The 22,185-nt window shown below is 44.4% G+C and overlaps 1 protein-coding gene across 5 annotated transcripts in view; it reads right to left on the minus strand.

Annotated features, from left to right (window-relative positions):
- Positions 1–665: 665 nt before the first annotated feature.
- LOC149442138 (dicarboxylate carrier UCP2-like) overlaps positions 666–22,185 on the minus strand; it is a 34,731-nt gene continuing 13,211 nt past the window's right edge. Inside the window, exons 5-8 of one of the 5 annotated variants that reach the window (XR_016307223.1) lie at positions 13,924–14,025; positions 8,476–8,656; positions 3,504–6,251; positions 666–3,300 (exon numbers count right to left, since the gene is read on the minus strand). Coding sequence is in view for 1 of the 5 variants with exons in the window: in XM_089656481.1 (XP_089512607.1) it covers positions 6,137–6,251; positions 8,476–8,656; positions 13,924–14,025 (398 nt within the window). In the remaining 4 variants the exon portion in view is untranslated. Of the gene's footprint in view, positions 6,252–8,475; positions 8,657–13,923; positions 14,026–22,185 lie in introns of all 5 variants that reach the window. The other 4 variants (XR_016307221.1, XR_016307222.1, XR_016307220.1 and 1 more) reach the window with 4 other exon arrangements.

The raw sequence follows: 22,185 nt of genomic DNA on the forward strand, positions 1-22,185 counted from the left end.
TTTATTATGACATCATTTTATTAATATATTATTTTATTATTGTTTTATCCTTTTTATATTTTATTTTATCATCAGACTGGAGTTTATACCTTTTTAGTGCTGCACTTTTCTTACATATGTATCTTATGAGGTTTTATTTCGGTTACCTTTTATGTGGTATAGCTGCTACATTATTAAGCGCTCACTGATTCTATTTATTTTTAATTCTGTTTTTTCTTTTCTATTCCATTCTATTCAATGCTATTATTTTATTTTCTATACTATGATATACCAGTGCGTTTTTGGTGCGTTTTTGGTGCATTCCGGTGCATTTTACCGCATTCCAGTATAGTTCTGTGCAGAAAAAATGCAGCATGTTCTACTTTTTTTTTTTTTCTGCCCCCCGGAACACACTGGAACTGCAGGCACTGATGTGAACTATGACACTGACAACCCTATCACCTACTTCCTGTGCATTTTGGATGCAGAAAAAAATCAAATGAAACGCATGGAGTGTGAACCGGCTCTAAATGAAGAGAAGTGATACATGACAGAAGAAACAATAAATGGCAGTTAGCAGCTGCATGCAGTGTGGTGGCGGGGCAGAACGACTCGCTCGATGTTTTTAAAGCACAGTCTCAATTCCCATCCCTGTGTTTTATAGACACCATAATACAGAACGAGGAGAGGATGACGAATATCTCTTTATTGATTTCTTCACATACATCAAAAATCCATTTAAAACTTTATTTAAAAAAAAAAAACAACAGTTGTGGAATGATCTGGAAGAATCAGGAAGTACATTGAAGCCTGGCTGAACGCGTCTCATCATTACATTGTGCCAATGTTTGGTCTTTACGTTTCTGATTTGAATGCAGGGGCGGACTGACCATTTGGAAACTCGGGCCCGGGGTCAGTAGGGGGCCCCATGAGATGCCCCTGGTACCTTTTTCATAGGCTTTTTTGAGTTTGGGTAAGGACACAGGGGCCCCATGATCCCCTATTGCCTGGGGGGCCCCATGAGTTGTCAGTCCACCCCTGTTTGAATGTGCTTCCGTCATAGGAAGATCGGGCGTGTATCCGAGTGTGATGTCACCATTGCCCGCTTGTTGCCCAGGGTTTATCATGGTTGCCCACATGGTGTCCACCTCCTGTCACCATTGCTGACTACATGACTACACTCCCAGAAACTGCCTTCTCCCCGAATACCCCCCCTTCCTTAGGAGACTTAGGGCCTGAACTGCTAAAACTGGAGAGCGCACAGTCCGATGCAGGCTGGATTCACACGTGAGCGTAGTATCTTTGAGCGCTTTTTGTGCAATTTTTTTTTTTTCGCATTTCTGCACGTTTTCATACAGCTTTTTTTTAAGCATTTTAAGCTTTGGCTTTTTTTTATTAGAAAAATATCATCTGTTGAATCATTTGTTGCTAGGTTATTCAGCTTTTCCATCAGCTTTGGTTTCTTTTTTAATTTTTATTCATTTATTATCTTTTTTTTTTTTCTTTTGTTGGGGTAAGGGGTTAGAGTTAAAATGATTCTAAAGGCTTATTTTTTTTTTTTTAAAAGAAAAAACAACAGACATGTAATACTTACCTGTTGTGTGCAGTGGTTTTGCACAGAGCAGCCTGGAACCTCCTCTTCTCGGCTCTCCTGGCCCCTCCCCCCACAGCAAGCAGCTTGGTATGGGGTCACCCACTGCTCCATGTGTCCATTCACACTTGGCCCCGTCCCCTCTCTCTTCTCATTTTCTCACTGGCTGTGATTGACAGCAGGAAGGTAAAAAACCTTGAGCCTTTAGAACCACTTTAAGGTTAGGATAAGGGTTATGGGTTGATATTTTATTTATATTATATAAAATATTTTATTTATTGTCTTCTTCCTATTTATTTTTTTGTTCGGTTGTTAAAATAAACACCCTAACACTAAATAAATAAATATTCTTCTTCCTATTTATTTATTTTTTTTTAGGCTGTTAAAATAAACACCCTAACGCTAAATATATAAATATTATTCTTCTTTCCATGTATATTGATGACCGACAACCTGGCATGGATGGAGTTTCCTTCACCTCGGTCATAAGAAGTCTACATGTGATAGAACGGATATCGTCCTCTTTTCCTGACAGGTGATGGACGGCTGCCACCCGCCCTTTGCCCATTTGTATCAGTAATATCTCTCATCCAATCCGATCCGCACGCTGCACCTGAAAGGTTCATATTTAATACTGAAAATGTTTTTACAGAAATAATACATAATTGTACAGTTACATGTGCAGGAAAGTGTTCTTCATACCGCCTGCATGCATGGTATTCAGGAGAACCCGTCGCCAGCAAATGTTAGAGAACATTGTACCTAAAGCCAATCATTTTGGAGGAGGAAGGGTTGGAACCCCTGCCAGGTTTATATGGCCTCCACAACCAGTCGTGGAACCAGCCTGTGCACATTGTACTTGGGATGTTCCTCCACCACTACTTCTATCAGTCCAATTCCAGCATTCCTCGATACATTTTAAGCCCTGAGGAAGGTTGCACCCTTTGACCCATGAAATGTGTTGGACAGGGGCGGACTGACCATTTGAAAACTCGGAACAGGGGCGGACTGACCATTTGAAAACTCGGAACAGGGGCGGACTGACCATTTGGAAACTTGGGCACTGCCTGAGGGCCCGGGGTCAGTAGGGGGCCCCATGAGATGCCCCTGGTACCTTTTCATAGGCATTTTTGAGTTTGGGCAAGGACACAGGGGCCCCATGATCCCCTATTGCCCTAGGGCCCCATGAGTTGTCAGTCCGCCCCTGTTCGGGACAGATCTACTTTGATAAAACTTAGATTTGGGTACGTGTTCTCCGTCCTTGTTTGGTTCCTATCGAAATGTTCCTGCAGGACCTTCAGTGAACTGTAAACTAACTGCCTGACCTCATGCCATCCCATCCAAGCGGACTTTCATGTGGGACTCAGCAACATGAAGCTTCCTCTTTAAGGTTTTCATTGATATTTGTGTCCCTACTGGGAAGGTTCACCCTCTCTACACTTGATACTACAGGTTCACCCTCTCTACACCTGATACTACAGGTACACCCTCTCTACACTTCATACTACAGGTTCACCCTCTCTACACTTCATACTACAGGTACACCCTCTCTACACTTCATACTACAGGTACACCCTCTCTACACTTCATACTACAGGTTCACCCTCTCTACACCTGATACTACAGGTTCACCCTCTCTACACTTCATACTACAGGTTCACCCTCTCTACACTTCATACTACAGGTACACCCTCTCTACACTTCATACTACAGGTTCACCCTCTCTACACCTGACACTACAGGTTCACCCTCTCTACACCTGACACTACAGGTTCACCCTCTCTACACCTGATACTACAGGTACACCCTCTCTACACTTGATACTACAGGTTCACCCTCTCTACACCTGATACTACAGGTACACCCTCTCTACACTTGATATTACAGGTACACCCTCTCTACACCTGATACTACAGGTACACCCTCTCTACACTTCATACTACAGGTTCACCCTCTCTACACTTCATACTACAGGTTCACCCTCTCTACACCTGACACTACAGGTTCACCCTCTCTACACTTCATACTACAGGTTCACCCTCTCTACACCTGATACTACAGGTACACCCTCTCTACACTTGATACTACAGGTTCACCCTCTCTACACCTGATACTACAGGTACACCCTCTCTACACTTGATATTACAGGTACACCCTCTCTACACCTGATACTACAGGTACACCCTCTCTACACTTCATACTACAGGTTCACCCTCTCTACACTTCATACTACAGGTTCACCCTCTCTACACTTGATACTACAGGTACACCCTCTCTACACTTCATACTACAGGTTGTCTTGGAGACAAGGTACACCCTCTCTACACCTGATACTACAGGTACACCCTCTCTACACCTGATACTACAGGTTCACCCTCTCTACACTTCATACTACAGGTTCACCCTCTCTACACTTGATACTACAGGTTCACCCTCTCTACACCTGATACTACAGGTTCACCCTCTCTACACCTGATACTACAGGTACACCCTCTCTACACTTGATATTACAGGTACACCCTCTCTACACCTGATACTACAGGTACACCCTCTCTACACTTGATACTACAGGTTCACCCTCTCTACACTTGATACTACAGGTACACCCTCTCTACACTTCATACTACAGGTTGTCTTGGAGACAAGGTACACCCTCTCTACACCTGATACTACAGGTACACCCTCTCTACACTTGATACTACCGGTTCACCCTCTCTACACCTGATACTACAGGTTCACCCTCTCTACACTTCATACTACAGGTACACCCTCTCTACATTTGATACTACCGGTTCACCCTCTCTACACCTGATACTACAGGTTCACCCTCTCTACACTTCATACTACAGGTACACCCTCTCTACACTTGATACTACCGGTTCACCCTCTCTACACCTGATACTACAGGTTCACCCTCTCTACACTTCATACTACAGCTACACCCTCTCTACATTTGATACTACAGGTTCACCCTCTCTACATTTGATACTACAGGTTCACCCTCTCTACATTTGATACTACAGGTTCACCCTCTCTACACTTCATACTACAGGTACACCCTCTCTACATTTGATACTACAAGTTCACCCTCTCTACACTTGATACTACAAGTTCACCCTCTCTACACCTGACACTACAGGTTCACCCTCTCTACACTTGATACTACAAGTTCACCCTCTCTACACCTGACACTACAAGTTCACCCTCTCTACACTTGATACTACAAGTTCACCCTCTCTACACCTGACACTACAAGTTCACCCTCTCTACACCTGACACTACAGGTTCACCCTCTCTACATTTGATACTACACTCGATCTTAGCCAGAAGGCCAAGAAGAGACCACCCTCTCTATTTATCTCGAAAACCATTGCCCAAAGTAAAGGGATAACCCAAAAGTTGGAGTTGTCACCAGAACAGAAGCGGAGAGGGAATTTTCCAAAAAAGGACACCTGTTCAAATTTCCCTTATTTTGAAGAGATATCACTGGGAACTGTGCTTCCCCACATGGAAGAAAAACATATTTTAAATATATTTTTAAAATATTCTTCCCCAATATATTGACATATTTGAAAAACTACAATTTTGGCCATATTCAATATCTTTCAAAGTATATTTATATATATATTGCAAAATATATGAAAAATATTTTTAAAAATACATTTTCAAATATACTGTATGTCTTTAAAAATACATTTAATCTACATTTTTTTAATGCATTTACAAATATATGTAAAAATATATATTAAAATTATTTTTTTATATGTTAAAAAAACCTGAAGATTATATTTAAAAATAATATATTTAAAAAAATATTTTTCATCTATTTTGTAATATAAATAAAAAAAAAAATGCATTTCAACATACAGTATATATATGATTTTTCTTCAGCAAAGACTGCCAGCTGTTATGGTATACCTGTTGGTATATGAGCAGGCTCCAGAAGTACAATGCAGGAGGAAGCCTTGCTTGGACATACTTTCACATGCGGTCTTCAGTGCTCTGGACACCCCAAATCCTGTAGTGTTGCAATGAGCAAAGTTAGATATTTTCGTAAATCCCAACCCTCGAGCCTGCTGTGTGTTCCTATTGGTCAATCCCTAGGATGAATGGGCCTTACTGCTCCTTAAGAACGTTCAGAAGTTAGAAGTCAATGGACCAGCAATTGACACTTCCTGGAGAGTGTTAAAATCTGCTGAATTTGTGGTATCCAGAGTGCTGAAGACTCCGTGTAAACCTATGTCTAGGTACTACCCAGGGCCTACAATACAGCACAAAATACTCATTATCTTCACATTTTCAAACTCAGCATTGCAAAAAAAAAGTTGCACATGACACCTAATTGTCATATTCATCTTCTAAAATTCCCCTTGCACATTCACCCTGAGATGTTTCTACCTATATTAAACAGAGAAGGAGAATTCAGACTTTTCCCCATCTTGGTGGACCAAGCAAGGTAGAAGAACCTCCAACAAGAGCCTTCCCTTTGCAGGAGTGTTGTCACCCACTGACCGTGGGTCTTCTGATCACAGAATTCTGGTAAACCTCTTCAGTCCTTGACTTCAGTTAATGAAGATCTTCCCAGGAGCCATGGGCCATCATCATGGCTCTCTTCAGCTGTTCATAGCTGACAAACATGACGATGTTCCAGGAGCCGAGTCTGAGGAAAGCCGGCATGAATCTACAGAGAGAGGGCCATACATTATTCAAAATATTTTTGGATGGCATTAAGAGATACACCCCTCCCTCCTGTCCTTTAGACCTCATGGGGAATGAACTGTGGACAGTGGGTATGTTGTCAGTAGGAGCAGTCAATACAATAGGCTTGGGAGTCATTGGGAGTAAAAATGCCACAGGTTTGGAGAGAAGTATAAGTAAAAATTGGTCTAGTGCCTGTGGTTGATGGGAGAAGAAGTACAGCCCCATCACTGGTGTCAGTGGAAGAAATAGTGTCCAATTATTGGTTTCATTGGTTGGTGTCAGTGGGAGGAATAATGCCACAACTTTGGTGTCAGTGGGAGGAATAGTGCCCCACCATTGGTATCAGTGGGAGGAATAATGCCACAACTTTGGTGTCAGTGGGAGGAATAGTGCCCCACCATTGGTATCAGTGGGAGGAATAATGCCACAACTTTGGTGTCAGTGGGAGGAATAGTGCCCCACTATTGGTATGAGTGGGGGGAATAGTGCCCCAATGTTGGTATCAGTGGGAGGAATAGTGTCCCATCATTGGTATCAGTGGGGGGATTAGTGCCCCATCATTGGTATCAGTGGGAGGAATAGTGCCCCATCATTGGTGTCGGTGGGGGGAATAGTGCCCCATCATTTGTATCAGTGGGGGGAATAGTGCCCCATCATTGGTATCAGTGGGAGGAATAGTGCCCCACCATTGGTATCAGTGGGAGGAATAGTGCCCCATCATTGGTATCAGTGGGAGGAATAGTGTCCCATCATTGGTATCAGTGGGAGGAATAGTGCCCCATCATTGGTGTAAGTGGGAGGAATAGTGCCCCATCATTGGTATCAGTGGGAGGAATAGTGCCCCATCATTGGTATCAGTGGGAGGAATAGTGCCCCATCATTTGTATCGGTGGGGGGAATAGTGCCCCATCATTGGTGTCGGTGGGGGGAATAGTGCCCCATCATTGGTGTCGGTGGGAGGAATAGTGCCCCATCATTGGTATCGGTGGGAGGAATTGTGCCCCATCATTGGTATCGGTGGGAGGAATAGTGCCCCATCATTGGTGTCAGTGGGGGGAATAGTGCCCCATCATTTGTATCGGTGGGAGGAATAGTGCCCCATCATTGGTATCGGTGGGGGGGATAGTGCCCCATCATTGGTGTTGGTGGGAGGAATAGTGCCCCATCATTGGTGTTGGTGGGGGGAATAGTGCCCCATCATTGGTGTCGGTGGGGGGAATAGTGCCCCATCATTGGTGTCGGTGGGGGGAATAGTGCCCCATCATTGGTGTCGGTGGGGGGAATAGTGCCCCATCATTGGTGTCGGTGGGAGAAATAGTGCCCCATCATTGGTGTCGGTGAGGGGAATAGTGCCCCATCATTGGTGTCGGTGGGGGAAATAGTGCCTCATCATTGGTATCGGTGGGAGGAATAGTTCCCCATCATTGGTATCGGTGGGAGGAATAGTGCCCCATCATTGGTATCGGTGGGGGGAATAGTGCCCCATCATTTGTATCAGTGGGAGGAATAGCGCCCCATCATTGGTATCAGTGGGAGGAATAGCGCCCCATCATTGGTATCAGTGGGAGGAATAGCGCCCCATCATTGCTAACAGTGGGAGGAATAGCTCCCCATCATTGGTGTCAGTGGGAGGAATAGCGCCCCATCATTGGTGTCAGTGGGAGGAATAGCGCCCCATCATTGGTGTCAGTGGGAGAAATAGCGCCCCATCATTGGTGTCAGTGGGGAGAATAGTGCCCCATCATTGGTATCAGTGGGAGGAATAGTGTCCCATCATTGGTGTCAGTGGGAGGAATAGTGCCCCATCATTGGTATCAGTGGGAGGAATAGTGCCCCATCATTGGTATCAGTGGGAGGAATAGTGCCCCATCATTGGTGTCAGTGGGAGGAATAGTGCCCCATCATTGGTATCAGTGGGAGGAATAGTGCCCCATCATTGGTGTCAGTGGGAGGAATAGTGCCCCATCATTGGTGTCAGTGGGAGGAATAGTGCCCCATCATTGCTTTCAGTGGGAGAAATAGTGACCCTTTATTGGTGTCAATGGAAGGAATAGTGCCCCATCATTGGTGTCAGTGGAAAGAATAGTGGAAAGAAGGCAGGAGAAGGCAGGAAAAGACAGGCCAGATCTCTGACTTTGAGCCTAAAATCACTGAGAGCCTCAGATCTGAGGGAGGATACTCGGAAATTGTGATGTTAGGCTTACCCCTTGTAAAATGCAGCTCTGCCTTCCCTTATCACCATGGTGAATGCACAGTCTATGGCATTCTTGTATTGGCCGGCCGTAGAGTTCATGTAACGTGTTTTCACTACATCCACAGGAGATGCCACCACCGTTGTGCAGAAGCCAGCGCCAAATGCAGCCACAAAATGACATGGTAGGTTATCTGGAAGATACAAAATTGGCCTCGTTGGGTTTGGGACGAGTAAGATTGTTTAACATTTTATCAGTTTTTTTCCCTATCATTGATGGATATAATGAGCCTTTTTTGTCTTTTCAGAGTCCCATGATGATATATGATCATTTTCACAACACATTAGCTGGGGCTGTTGCCCAGTACCGAAGGTCATGAAGGACATCATTCTCCAGGGTGGTGTATTATGTAATTTTGGGTGTAGTCAGAACGGGAACTGTTTGTATAGGTGAAGGAGGTCGACTGTACAGAGACGTTCAAGCCAAACTCTCAACCTAGCCAATTTTTTTTTTTTTTTTTTTAATTCTAGCAAGAAAGAGTTCCAATAACTTTAGGGTTTTTATTCCCATCTGTAACCCTATGTTGGAGATTGTCCCTCACTTCCTGCTCCTGTGACACCTGTATGAGGGGTGCAGTTGTAACCCGACAAAAACAATAAAACATTACCACAACCCTTCCTTGCTCTACTAAATGTAGTATGAAGCATTTATACAGATGAAACATGGATGCTTTCAGTTCCTTCCTTAGGCGATCCGATCCGATCTCCAAATTAAATCTCTTAAATGTCAAGTGGGGCGCCTAGCATACAACTTGTGTTGGTGCAACAATGTGGAGCCCCATTAACCACTTAAAGTCCGGACACTTTCACCCCCTTCCAGTCCAGGCCAATTTTCAGCTTTCAGTACTGTCGCACTTTGAATAACAGTTGTGCGGTCATGCAACACTGTACTCATATGACTTTTTTAGCATTTTTTTGAGACAGATAAAACTTTATTTTGGTGGTATTTATTCACCACTGGGATTTTTATTTTTTTTGCTATATAAATGAAAAAGTCCAAAAATTAAAAAAAAAAGTGTTTTTCTTATAAAATTTTGCAAATAAATAATCTTTCTTCATAAAGCTCGGCCAAAATGTATTCAGTTATCTTTTTAGTAAAAAAAAAATAACCCAAATTAGTTTATAACTAAAAATTATAATTTTTCTGAATTTTTTTTACATTTTTATTTTTTTTTATATATTATTATTTATGGGGTTTTTTTAACATACTGTCACCCTAGCAGTACAGTGTCAACACAGTGACACTGTACTACTTGTGGGGGGTGATGAAGATTTTTTTTTTTACATAAAGGCTGTAAAAGCAATCATTTCTCCTCTCTGGCTGCATTCTTGCAGCCATTGAGAAATACTGGGTGAGCTGTGATTGGTCACAGCTTGTCACATGGTACAAGGCTGTTGTGAATAGCCTTGTACCATGTGATTTCTGTGATCATTCACAGATTTCACAAGTAGTAAGCAATGATGTCAGAAGTGACATCTTGCTTACACCTATTCATGTGATCATTGATTGGCCAATCAGTGATCACATGATTGGGACCTCACACAGAGGTCCTGTACAGCGATCGGGGTTCGCGGTGAAGCGGGCACAATTCGGCAGGTGCCGTTTATGAACGGCAACCTGCCCCTGCACTGCTACCGTCCAGCCGTTTATATACAGCGACCGGACGGGAAGTGGTTAAGATCATTCAGCCCATTGGCATCATGGGTGAGAGTCCCACCAACACATGGAAGACAATGGATTGTTTCTTTTTGTTGTCTGGACTTCACCAGCAGGGATGATGCAATCTGGTGCAAGCTCACCATGAGCGCCACATTGGGGGGAGAACTAGAACCAGGGGCGGACTGACCATTTGGAAACTCGGGCGCTGCCTGAAGGCCCGGGGTCAGTAGGGGGCCCCATGAGATGCCCCTGGTACCTTTTTCATAGGCTTTTTTGAGTTTGGGCAAGGACACAGGGGCCCCATGATCCCCTATTGCCCAGAGGCCCCATGAGTTGTCAGTCCGCCCCTGACTAGGACTACTCTCAGATTGGGGGGATAGGACTTGTAGCACCCCTCATCTGCCAGAAACACAGTTCTACTCTCTGCATGGGCATAGCTCTCTCTCTACACATGTTAAATACTTCCATAACCTGTTTAAGCATGTGCTGTCGTCACCCCGTATGACTGAATGTCCCTTCTGTACAGTGGTTACCCTTTGGAAAGGAGCCTTGTGTGGACTCTTACCACTCTGTACCAATGGTGGACAACTCTTAATCAAGGGTTTGTGCTCAGGGATGAGCTGCGAGTGTAGTCAGCAGATAGAGTGGGCTGGAAACAGGGGCGGACTGACAACTCATGAGGCCCCTGGGCAATAGAGAATCATGGGGCCCCTGTGTCCTTGTCCAAACTCAAAAAAGCCTATAAAAAAGGTACCAGGGGCATCTCATGGGGCCCCCTACTGACCCCGGGCCCTCGAGCAGTGCCTGAGTTTCCAAATGGTCAGTCCGCCCCTGGCTGGAAAGAAGGCCCAGGTGCTGGACATCCCAGGGTGAGCCTGGCCCATGGTGTCACACGAGAGCGATGTCTTGGCATTCCACAAGGAACCCTAGGCATCCCATAGAATAAAACTTTGGTGTTCCACAAGGATCACCCAAGCCAAGTATCAAGGAGTTAATGCTACGCTACACCTTGTCCCGCTACACTACCTTTGCACTGATATGAACGTTCACAGACAGGCAATTATAATGGGTGTTTCACTATCAATAAATCATTTATTACCATTTAATGATCGGTTTATGCAATCTCCTGTTATTTGCTAGAAGAACATGTTCTGACCCTCAAAGTGAACTTTGCACGATCTAGACAAGCCATGTGTTCTCTGTGGTCGAAGAGACCCTTAACTAGCACCATACAACCTTCCTCTCTATTCCTTGGTGGTGCCATAGTGGTTGGTAAGAACTAGGCATAAGCAAAACTGTGAGCTTCCATTTCTCTGAAATTTTGGTGAAATTCGTGTGATTTCGGTCAAAACCTCACCATTTTGGTGAAATGCATTGGAAAGTCAATGGGGAAGCAGATTTAAAGCAGATTTTAAAGCATATCCAAACCCAAGAACTAAAGTTTCATATGACAATGGCAGTCTTTATACCTCCTCTACAGGTTTTCTATAACACATATTTGTCCATCTGCCCTGGCTGATATATGAAGAATTGACCCTCAGTGTGGCCTATCCTTTTATCTCAGCAGTTGTTCTGCAGGAATGTTCAGTACATTGCCTGGTATACAGACACTAAGTTGAGCTTTTTTTTTAAAGTATATCTAACCCAAGAACAAAAATGTAGCATGTTGTAGCTTACCAGTCTTAAATGTTGTGACTGCATTAGTTTTCTTTTGCTCTTTAATTTTATCACTTGATGATCCTTCCAGTAATACGCTTCCTTACCGTGGGTGACAATGCTCACTCACCCTTCTGTATTAATGGAGGAACAGTGCTGTTATCAGGGGCGGACTGACAACTCATGGGGCCCCCAGGCAGTAGGGGATCATGGGGTCCCTGCAGGGGCGGACTGACAACTCATGGGGCCCCCAGGCAGTAGGGGATCATGGGGTCCCTGCATGGGCGGACTGACAACTCATGGGGCCCCCAGGCAGTAGGAGATCATGAGGCCCCTGCAGGGGCGGACTGACAACTCATGGGGCCCCCGGGCAATAGGGGATCATGGGGCCCCTGTGTCCTTGCCCACACTCAAAAAAGCCTATAAAAAAGGTACCAGGGGCATTTCATGGGGCCCCCTACTGCCCCTGGGCCCTCAGGCAGTGCCCGAGTGCTCGAATGGTCAGTGCGCCCCTGGGCCCCTGTGTCCTTGCCCAAACTCAAAAAAGCCTATGAAAAAGGTACCGGGGCATCTCATGGGGCCCCCTACTGACCCCGGGCACTTGGGCAGTGCCTGAGTTTCCGAATGGTCAGTCCGCCACTGGTTGTTAACTAAGGACAGGACCACAGATCACCTCCCGACCTTTCTTCTCCATAACATGGGGGGAGAGGTGTTCTGCAGTGCACATGAAGAGCTGGAAACGATGTAACTGATAAAACAGTCAGCACCGGCAGAGCACAGGAAGATCACTAGTTTTCAGGCAGGATCAACAAGTATTTGCTCCCATTGAACAGATATATCAAAACTCTTTCATAGTTGGTCTGGCTGAAAAAAGACAAAAATCCATCCAGTTCAACCATTATAAAAAAAAAAAAAAAAGTTATAATCCTACACCCACAGTTGATCCAGAGGAAGGCAAAAAAAACCAAGCAAAGCATGATCCAATTTGCTCCTGCAGGGGAAAAATATCCTTCCTGATCCCCGAGAGGCAATTGGATATTCCCTGGATCAACTTTACCTATAAATGTTATATCCAGTTATATTCTGTGTATCCAAGAAAGAATCCAGGACTTTTTTGAAGCAATCCACTGAGCTGGCCAGAACCAACTCTTGAGGGAGTCTATTCCACATTCTCACAGCTCTCACTGTGAAGAAACCTTTCCGTGTTTGGAGATTAAATCTCTTTCCCTCCAGACGTAAAGAGTGCCCCCTTGTCCTCTGTGATGACCTCAGGGTGAATAACTCTACACCGAGTTCACTATATGAAGCACTGAGTGCCGCCTTAATTATACCCGTCAATTATACATTAGCCAGACCAGAATCAAACAAATAAAGGAGATTGCATGTAATATAGGGAGCAATGGGCTTAAAAAAGGGCCCTGAGTGTTTTGGAAGTCCAACTATACTGGACCTATTCTTGTGCCAAAAAAATTTCCTTATCAGCTTTATTATTATACTATTGTTTTCTTACTGAAGGAAAAAAGTAGACATTAAAAAAAAAAAAAAAAAAAAAAAAAGAAATTATAAAATATATACATATATATATAAAAAAATATATATATATACTTTACTGTGTATATATATATATATATATATATATATATATTAATGTATATAGTATATATAAAATAATGTATGTAATTAAATAGAAAAATAAATATAAAGTGACAGTACACACAAAAAAAAGATCAAAAAACACAAAAAGGGGAAAAAAAGGACACATTAAAAGAACACTAAAGAAATACGACTAAATTACCCAATGTAAACCCTCTTAAAAAAAAGAAATATTATTTTTTTTAAGCAAACGTTGCCCAAACAGCTGAGTGACTGAAACTGAGAGTTAACACCTAAGTGTAATTTATCAAACAGCGATATTGCTATTTAGGCAGATAAATCAATTTTACCAAATTAATTTCTGCTCAGCCTGGGTAAGCAAAGAAAAAGAAAATAGTGCATACACTTATCATACAAGTAATTCTGTGTTCCCCCAGAAATAGGACAGCCCTTGGCAGCTGCCCAGTTTGCCGGTATGGGATTCCTTCTCACCTGTCATCAGTTGGTGGTTTAGGATGGCTTCCTTGATGAGGTCGTAGGTCACCAGCTCTGCGCAGTTTACGATGGCGTTCCGGATGATATTAGGCAGGGTCCCTATGTAGGAAGGAACATGAGGATCAGTCATGTTTTTTTTTACATAAGAATAAACATTGTAAGTGAGCTTTATTTTTTATACTGCATATATTTGTGTGTTTATGTGCTGTTATTACTTTTATTATTACTTTATTTGTTACCCGGTGACCAAATTAGATTGGACCCATTGTCATAATAAGGTCTGCCTATCCCCTTTCCAACATCACCTCCATGAAATTCATAAATGCTCACAAAAATACTTGCCATGGCATTCCCCCAGTGACCAAATTAGATTGGACCCATGGTCATAATAAGGTCTGCCTATCACCTTTCAACTTCCCCTCCATGAAACTCATATATGGCCACAAAAATACTTGCCATGGCATTCCCCAGTGACCAAATTAGATTGGACCCATGGTCATAATAAGGTCTGCCTATCCCCTTTCAACTTCATCCTCATGAAACTCATAAATGACCACAAAAATACTTGCCATGGCATTCCCCAGTGACCAAATTAGATTGGACCTATTGTCATAATAAGGTCTGCCTATCCCCTTTCCAACTTCACCCCCCCCCATGAAACTCATAAATGGCCACAAAATACTTGCCATGGCATTCCCCAGTGGTTGGTCACATGACAAAAAGGCATCACTTTTGGTGAAGAGGAAGATCGCAATTCATAATGGTTGGGTTGGTCATGTGACCGGACACTGTGGGATTCCAGGGCAGCAGTTTCTCCAGCAGTAAGTATGCTTTGGAAATAAAATAAGAACAGCAGGAGGCTAAGAGTATAAAGGGTATCTGCCTACATTACATGAATGTGGTCCATGGAACCAAACAATTCGCCAAGAAAAGAGAAGAGGTTATTTTGGACAAGATGTCCACCAAAAAAGTGGTTACTTTGTGGACCAATGTGGTATACCTAACTGTGATCATTCATAGAATTAGAGTTTATCGGATACAAAATTGAATAGTTATAAAAATTACATCAAACAACCACATCCGTCACCTCACCCCAGACAACGTTGTCTGTCCCCCTTTACAACTGACGTCAGAGTACGGCCATATATCAAAGAGTATAAATCGTTGGGTAGTGACTAGTAAATGAATTGCTAATCCAGGTATCACTCACATCCCTATGTATTCACCCTAATATACTGTATGCCAAGGTGGGAATATTTCTCAAAGGCTCTAGGATGTGATCATTGAAATGCTGGGCAGTCCGTAGCACAGACGAGGAATGGTGATAGCTGGAAAACCCATATATAATGCAGCCAAAAAGATGCACGCCAGGCTATATAGAGTCCAATAGGTTGGATCCCTGGATATTGACAATCTTTTCAAAAATGTATATAATTGTGTGTAGCTGCATATAGGTGCTCATGAACAAACCATAAGTCTCTTGACTACCAGACAGATATAATTATAAGTACAGTAAGTATGCTTGGGTTCTTGCTTCCATTTATGCCAGTGGTCTCCAAACTGTGGCCCAGGGGCCGGATGTGGCCCTTTGCTTGCTTTTATCTTGCTCCCGGAGCACTATTCCTCTGACTGACACCAATGATGGGGCACTATTCCTCCCACTAATACCAATGATGGGGCACTGTTCGTCCCACTGACACCAAAGATGGGACATTATTCGTCCCACTGATACCAATGATGGGACACTATTCCTCCTACTGATACCAATGATGGGGCACTATTCCTCCTACTGATACCAATGATGGAGCACTATTCCTCCCACTGACACCAATGATGGGTCACTATTCCTCCCACTGATACCAATGATGGAGCACTATTCCTCCTACTGATACCAATGATGGGGCACTATTCCTCCCACTGATACCAATGATGGGGCACTATTCCTCCCACTGATACCAATGATGGGGCACTATTCCTCCCACTGATACCAATGATGGGGCACTATTCCTCCCGCTGATACCAATGATGGGGCACTATTCCTCCCACTGATACCAATGATGGGGCACTATTCCTCCCACTGATAACAATGATGGGGAACTATTCCCCCCACTGATACCAATGATGGGGCACTATTCCTCCCACTAATACCAATGATGGGGCACTATTCCCCCCACTGATAACAATGATGGGGAACTATTCCCCCCACTGATACCAATGATGGGGCACTATTCCTCCCACTGACACCAATGATGGGGCACTATTCCTCCCACTGAGAACAATGATGGGGAACTATTCCCCCCACTGACACCAAAGATGGGACATTATTCGTCCCACTGATACCAATGATGGGGCACTATTCCTCCCACTGATAACAATGATGGGGAACTATTCCTCCCACTGACACCAATGATGGGGCACTATTCCTCCCACTGATAACAATGATGGGGGATTATTCCTCCCACTGACACCAATGATGGGGCACTATTCCTCCCACTGATACCAATGATGGGGCACTATTCCTCCCACTGATAACAATGATGGGGAACTATTCCCCCCACTGATACCAATGATGGGGCACTATTCCTCCCACTAATACCAATGATGGGGCACTATTCCCCCCACTGATAACAATGATGGGGAACTATTCCCCCCACTGATACCAATGATGGGGCACTATTCCTCCCACTGACACCAATGATGGGGCACTATTCCTCCCACTGAGAACAATGATGGGGAACTATTCCCCCCACTGACACCAAAGATGGGACATTATTCGTCCCACTGATACCAATGATGGGGCACTATTCCTCCCACTGATAACAATGATGGGGAACTATTCCTCCCACTGACACCAATGATGGGGCACTATTCCTCCCACTGATAACAATGATGGGGGATTATTCCTCCCACTGACACCAATGATGGGGCACTATTCCTCCCACTGATAACAATGATGGGGGATTATTCCTTCCACTGACAACAATGATGGGGCTCTATTTCTCCCACTGATAACAATGATGGGGGATTATTCCTCCCACTGACACCAATGATGGGGCACTATTTCTCCCACTGACACCAATCATGGGGCACTATTCCTCCCACTGATACCAATGGTGGGGCACTATTCCTCCCACTGATACCAATGATGGGGCACTATTCCCCCACTGACACCAATGATGGGGCACTATTCCTTCCACTGACAACAATGATGGGGCACTATTCCTTCCACTGACACCAATGATGGGGCACTATTCCTTCCACTGATACCAATGATGAGGCACTATTCCTCCCACTGATAACAATGATGGGGAACTATTCCTCCCACTGACACCAATGATGGGGCACTATTCCTCCCACTGATAACAATGATGGGGGATTATTCCTCCCACTGACACCAATGATGGGGCACTATTCCTCCCACTGATAACAATGATGGGGGATTATTCCTTCCACTGACAACAATGATGGGGCTCTATTTCTCCCACTGATAACAATGATGGGGGATTATTCCTCCCACTGACACCAATGATGGGGCACTATTTCTCCCACTGACACCAATGATGGGGCACTATTCCTCCCACTGATACCAATGGTGGGGCACTATTCCTCCCACTGATACCAATGATGGGGCACTATTCCCCCACTGACACCAATGATGGGGCACTATTCCTTCCACTGACAACAATGATGGGGCACTATTCCTTCCACTGACACCAATGATGGGGCACTATTCCCCCACTGACACCAATGATGGGGCACTATTCCTTCCACTGACAACAATGATGGGGCACTATTCCTTCCACTGACACCAATGATGGGGCACTATTCCTCCCACTGATACCAATGATGGGCCCTCTTCCTCCCACTGATACCAATGATGGGGCACTATTCCTCCCACTGATACCAATGATGGGCCCTCTTCCTCCCACTGATACCAATGATGGGGCACTATTCCTCCCACTAATACCAATGATGGGGCACTATTCCCCCCACTGATAACAATGATGGGGAACTATTCCCCCCACTGATACCAATGATGGGGCACTATTCCTCCCACTGACACCAATGATGGGGCACTATTCCTCCCACTGAGAACAATGATGGGGAACTATTCCCCCCACTGACACCAAAGATGGGACATTATTCGTCCCACTGATACCAATGATGGGGCACTATTCCTCCCACTGATAACAATGATGGGGAACTATTCCTCCCACTGACACCAATGATGGGGCACTATTCCTCCCACTGATAACAATGATGGGGAATTATTCCTCCCACTGACACCAATGATGGGGCACTATTCCTCCCACTGATAACAATGATGGGGGATTATTCCTTCCACTGACAACAATGATGGGGCTCTATTTCTCCCACTGATAACAATGATGGGGGATTATTCCTCCCACTGACACCAATGATGGGGCACTATTTCTCCCACTGACACCAATGATGGGGCACTATTCCTCCCACTGATACCAATGATGGGGCACTATTCCCCCACTGACACCAATGATGGGGCACTATTCCTTCCACTGACAACAATGATGGGGCACTATTCCTTCCACTGACACCAATGATGGGGCACTATTCCTTCCACTGATACCAATGATGAGGCACTATTCCTCCCACTGATACCAATGATGGGCCCTCTTCCTCCCACTGATACCAATGATGGGGCACTATTCCTTCCACTGATACCAATGATGGGGCACTATTCCTTCCACTGATACCAATGATGGGGCACTATTCCCCCCACTGACACCAATGATGGGGCACTATTCTTCCCACTGATACAATGATGGGGAACTATTCCTTCCATTGACACCAATGATGGGGCACTATTCCTCCCCCTGATACCAATGATGGGACACTATTCCTCCCACTGATACCAATGATGGGGCACTATTCTTCCCACTGATACAATGATGGGGAACTATTCCTTCCATTGACACCAATGATGGGGCACTATTCCTCCCCCTGATACCAATGATGGGACACTATTCCCCCCACTGACACCAATGATGGGGCACTATTCTTCCCACTGATACAATGATGGGGAACTATTCCTTCCATTGACACCAATGATGGGGCACTATTCCTCCCCCTGATACCAATGATGGGGCACTATTCCTCCCACTGATACCAATGATGGGACACTATTCCTCCCACTGATAACAATGATGGGGCACTATTCCTCCCACTGACACCAATGATGGGGCACTATTCCTCCCACTGATACCAATGGTGGGTCACTATTCTTCCCACTGACACCAATGATGGGGCACTATTCCTCCCACTGATAACAATGATGGGGGATTATTCCTCCCACTGACACCAATGATGGGGCACTATTCCTCCCACTGATAACAATGATGGGGGATTATTCCTTCCACTGACAACAATGATGGGGCTCTATTTCTCCCACTGATAACAATGATGGGGGATTATTCCTCCCACTGACACCAATGATGGGGCACTATTCCTCCCACTGATAACAATGATGGGGGATTATTCCTCCCACTGACACCAATGATGGGGCACTATTCCTCCCACTGATAACAATGATGGGGGATTATTCCTTCCACTGACAACAATGATGGGGCTCTATTTCTCCCACTGATAACAATTATGGGGGATTATTCCTCCCACTGACACCAATGATGGGGCACTATTTCTCCCACTGACACCAATGATGGGGCACTATTCCTCCCACTGATACCAATGGTGGGGCACTATTCCTCCCACTGATACCAATGATGGGGCACTATTCCCCCACTGACAACAATGATGGGGCACTATTCCTTCCACTGACAACAATGATGGGGCACTATTCCTCCCACTGATACCAATGATGGGGCACTATTCCCCCCAGTGACACCAATGATGGGGCACTATTCCTCCCACTGATACCAATGATGGGGCACTATTCCCCCCAGTGACACCAATGATGGGGCACTATTCCTCCCACTGATACCAATGATGGGGCACTATTCCTTCCACTGACACCAATGGTGGGTCACTATTCTTCCCACTGACACCAATGATGGGGCACTAATCCTCCTACTGACACTAACAATGGGGCTTTACTGTTCCCATTAATGCCAATGATGAGGCATCGAAGCAAGGGCATTTTCTCATTACACTGGCCACGGTCCGGCTCCCTCAAAATCTGAAGGACAGTAAACTGGCCCTTTGTTTAGAAAGTTCGGAGACTCCTGATTTATGCATTCAAAGCTGATGTCCAGACCAACAGCTAAATACAGAATTGAAATCCATGTACACAAACCAATTTAACTATAACTGTGTTCAGCCAGTCTTGTGATCCAGGTGTCCCTGCACAACCAGGGTCAGTAATCTCACATATTTTCTGCTGTAGTTATAGCAAGCTTGGTTACACAGCCATACTTATTGGACCATAAAGGAGAAGCAGTGGACTAATGAGGTCCTCACTCTGCTACTTCCTCAAGTCAACATTTTTAAACTGTTGAATGACAGCATGCTCGCAATGCAATAGACCTGCTTGGTTAACCCAACCTTTCCCAGTCCGGGTGGCTATCAAGACTTATCAGTATTTTTTTTTTGGATAGTGTAGGAAATGGTTAAAAGCCATGTCAAGTTTCTTTAGTCATCTGTGTCCCATTGTGGTGATTTCCCTTTACTTCCTGTCCTGAGCACACATCCGGAAGTGCAAGGAAATCTGTTCAAACTGAGGGAAATCCTTTCTTTGACAGTTTTCACCAGAGCAAGTGTTCCCATTGGAAGGTTTCCCCCTCTATTCCTGGTGACAGCTCAATATTTTGCATGATCTCTCACTTTAAGCTTTAGTGAAAATGGTTACCAAAGTAAATAAAGAGGGTCAATCTCTCTAACAGGGAGTCAGACGGCAATAAAAATGTGACATTGGTTCTAATGGTTCTAGACTCCATCCAAAAAAAAAATAGGCTTTAGATGCACTTTAAGTAGATTAACCCATGGCGAGCACTGGATGTGCTACACACTCCCAAAAAAATGTAAATGAAGTACACTGGACATGTGTAGTACACCCTATCCTTCTGTGTCTGCTGCTGCAACGCTCTCACCCTTGCTAGCAATTCAACGCTGTCAAAATTACAGCTGGGAGTTGCTGTGTAAATACAGCAGCTGTTAGGCTAGGTTCACCCCTAAATGGGTGCAGGACTGTGTGTAAATTGCATGCATTCCGGCACCAGCAGAAGAAACGCAGCGGTGGCATTACTCGTAATGACACTCCCACGCATTCGAAACTGCGATACGTTCTCCTATGTGTGGAAACACAGAGCACCGTTGCAGTTTTAAAAAAGGTGCAGGGAACATTTGCCTGCGTTTCCCGCAGGTACAGCAGGCCGTTCAAATGAATGAGATGATGTGCTCAGGCAAACATGGCCGCAGAGAGACCGTATAGTATAGTTACATAGTTAGTCTGGCTGAAAAAAGACAAAAATCCATCCAGTTCAACTATTAAAAAAAAAAAAAAAGTTATAATCCTATACCCACAGTTGATCCAGAGGAAGGCAAAAACATCCAGCAAAGCATGATCCAATTTGCTTCTGCTGGGAAAAAAATCCTTCCTGATCCCCCGATAGGCAATCAGATATTCCCTGGATCAACTTTACCTATAAATGTTATATCCAGTTATATTCTGTGTATCTAAGAAAGAATCCAGGACTTTCCTACAGCAATCCACTGAGCTGGCCAGAACCAACTCTTGAGGGAGTCTATTCCACATTTTCACAGCTCTCACTGTGAAGAAACCTTTCTGTGTTTGAAGATTACATTTCTTTTCCTCCAGACATAGAGAGCCCCCTTGTCCTCTGTGATGACCTCAGGGGGAATAGCTCTACACCGAGTTCACTATATGAACCACTGATGTATTATACATGGAGATCATATCCCCCCCTTATGTATTATACATGGAGATCATATCCCCCCTTATGTATTATACATGGAGATCATATCCCCCTTATGTATTATACATGGAGATCATATCCCCCTTATGTATTATACATGATGATCATATCCCCCCTTATGTATTATACATGGAGATCATATCCCCCCTTATGTATTATACATGGAGATCATATCCCCCCCCTTATGTATTATACATGGAGATCATATCCCCCCTTATGTATTATACATGGAGATCATATCCCCCCTTATGTATTATACATGGAGATCATATCCCCCCCTTATGTATTATACATGGAGATCATATCCCCCCCTTATGTATTATACATGGAG

This window comes from Staurois parvus, unplaced genomic scaffold (assembly GCF_062004578.1).
Source record: "Staurois parvus isolate SC_StPar_1 unplaced genomic scaffold, SC_StPar_1.0 ptg000909l, whole genome shotgun sequence".
NCBI lineage: Eukaryota > Metazoa > Chordata > Amphibia > Anura > Ranidae > Staurois > Staurois parvus.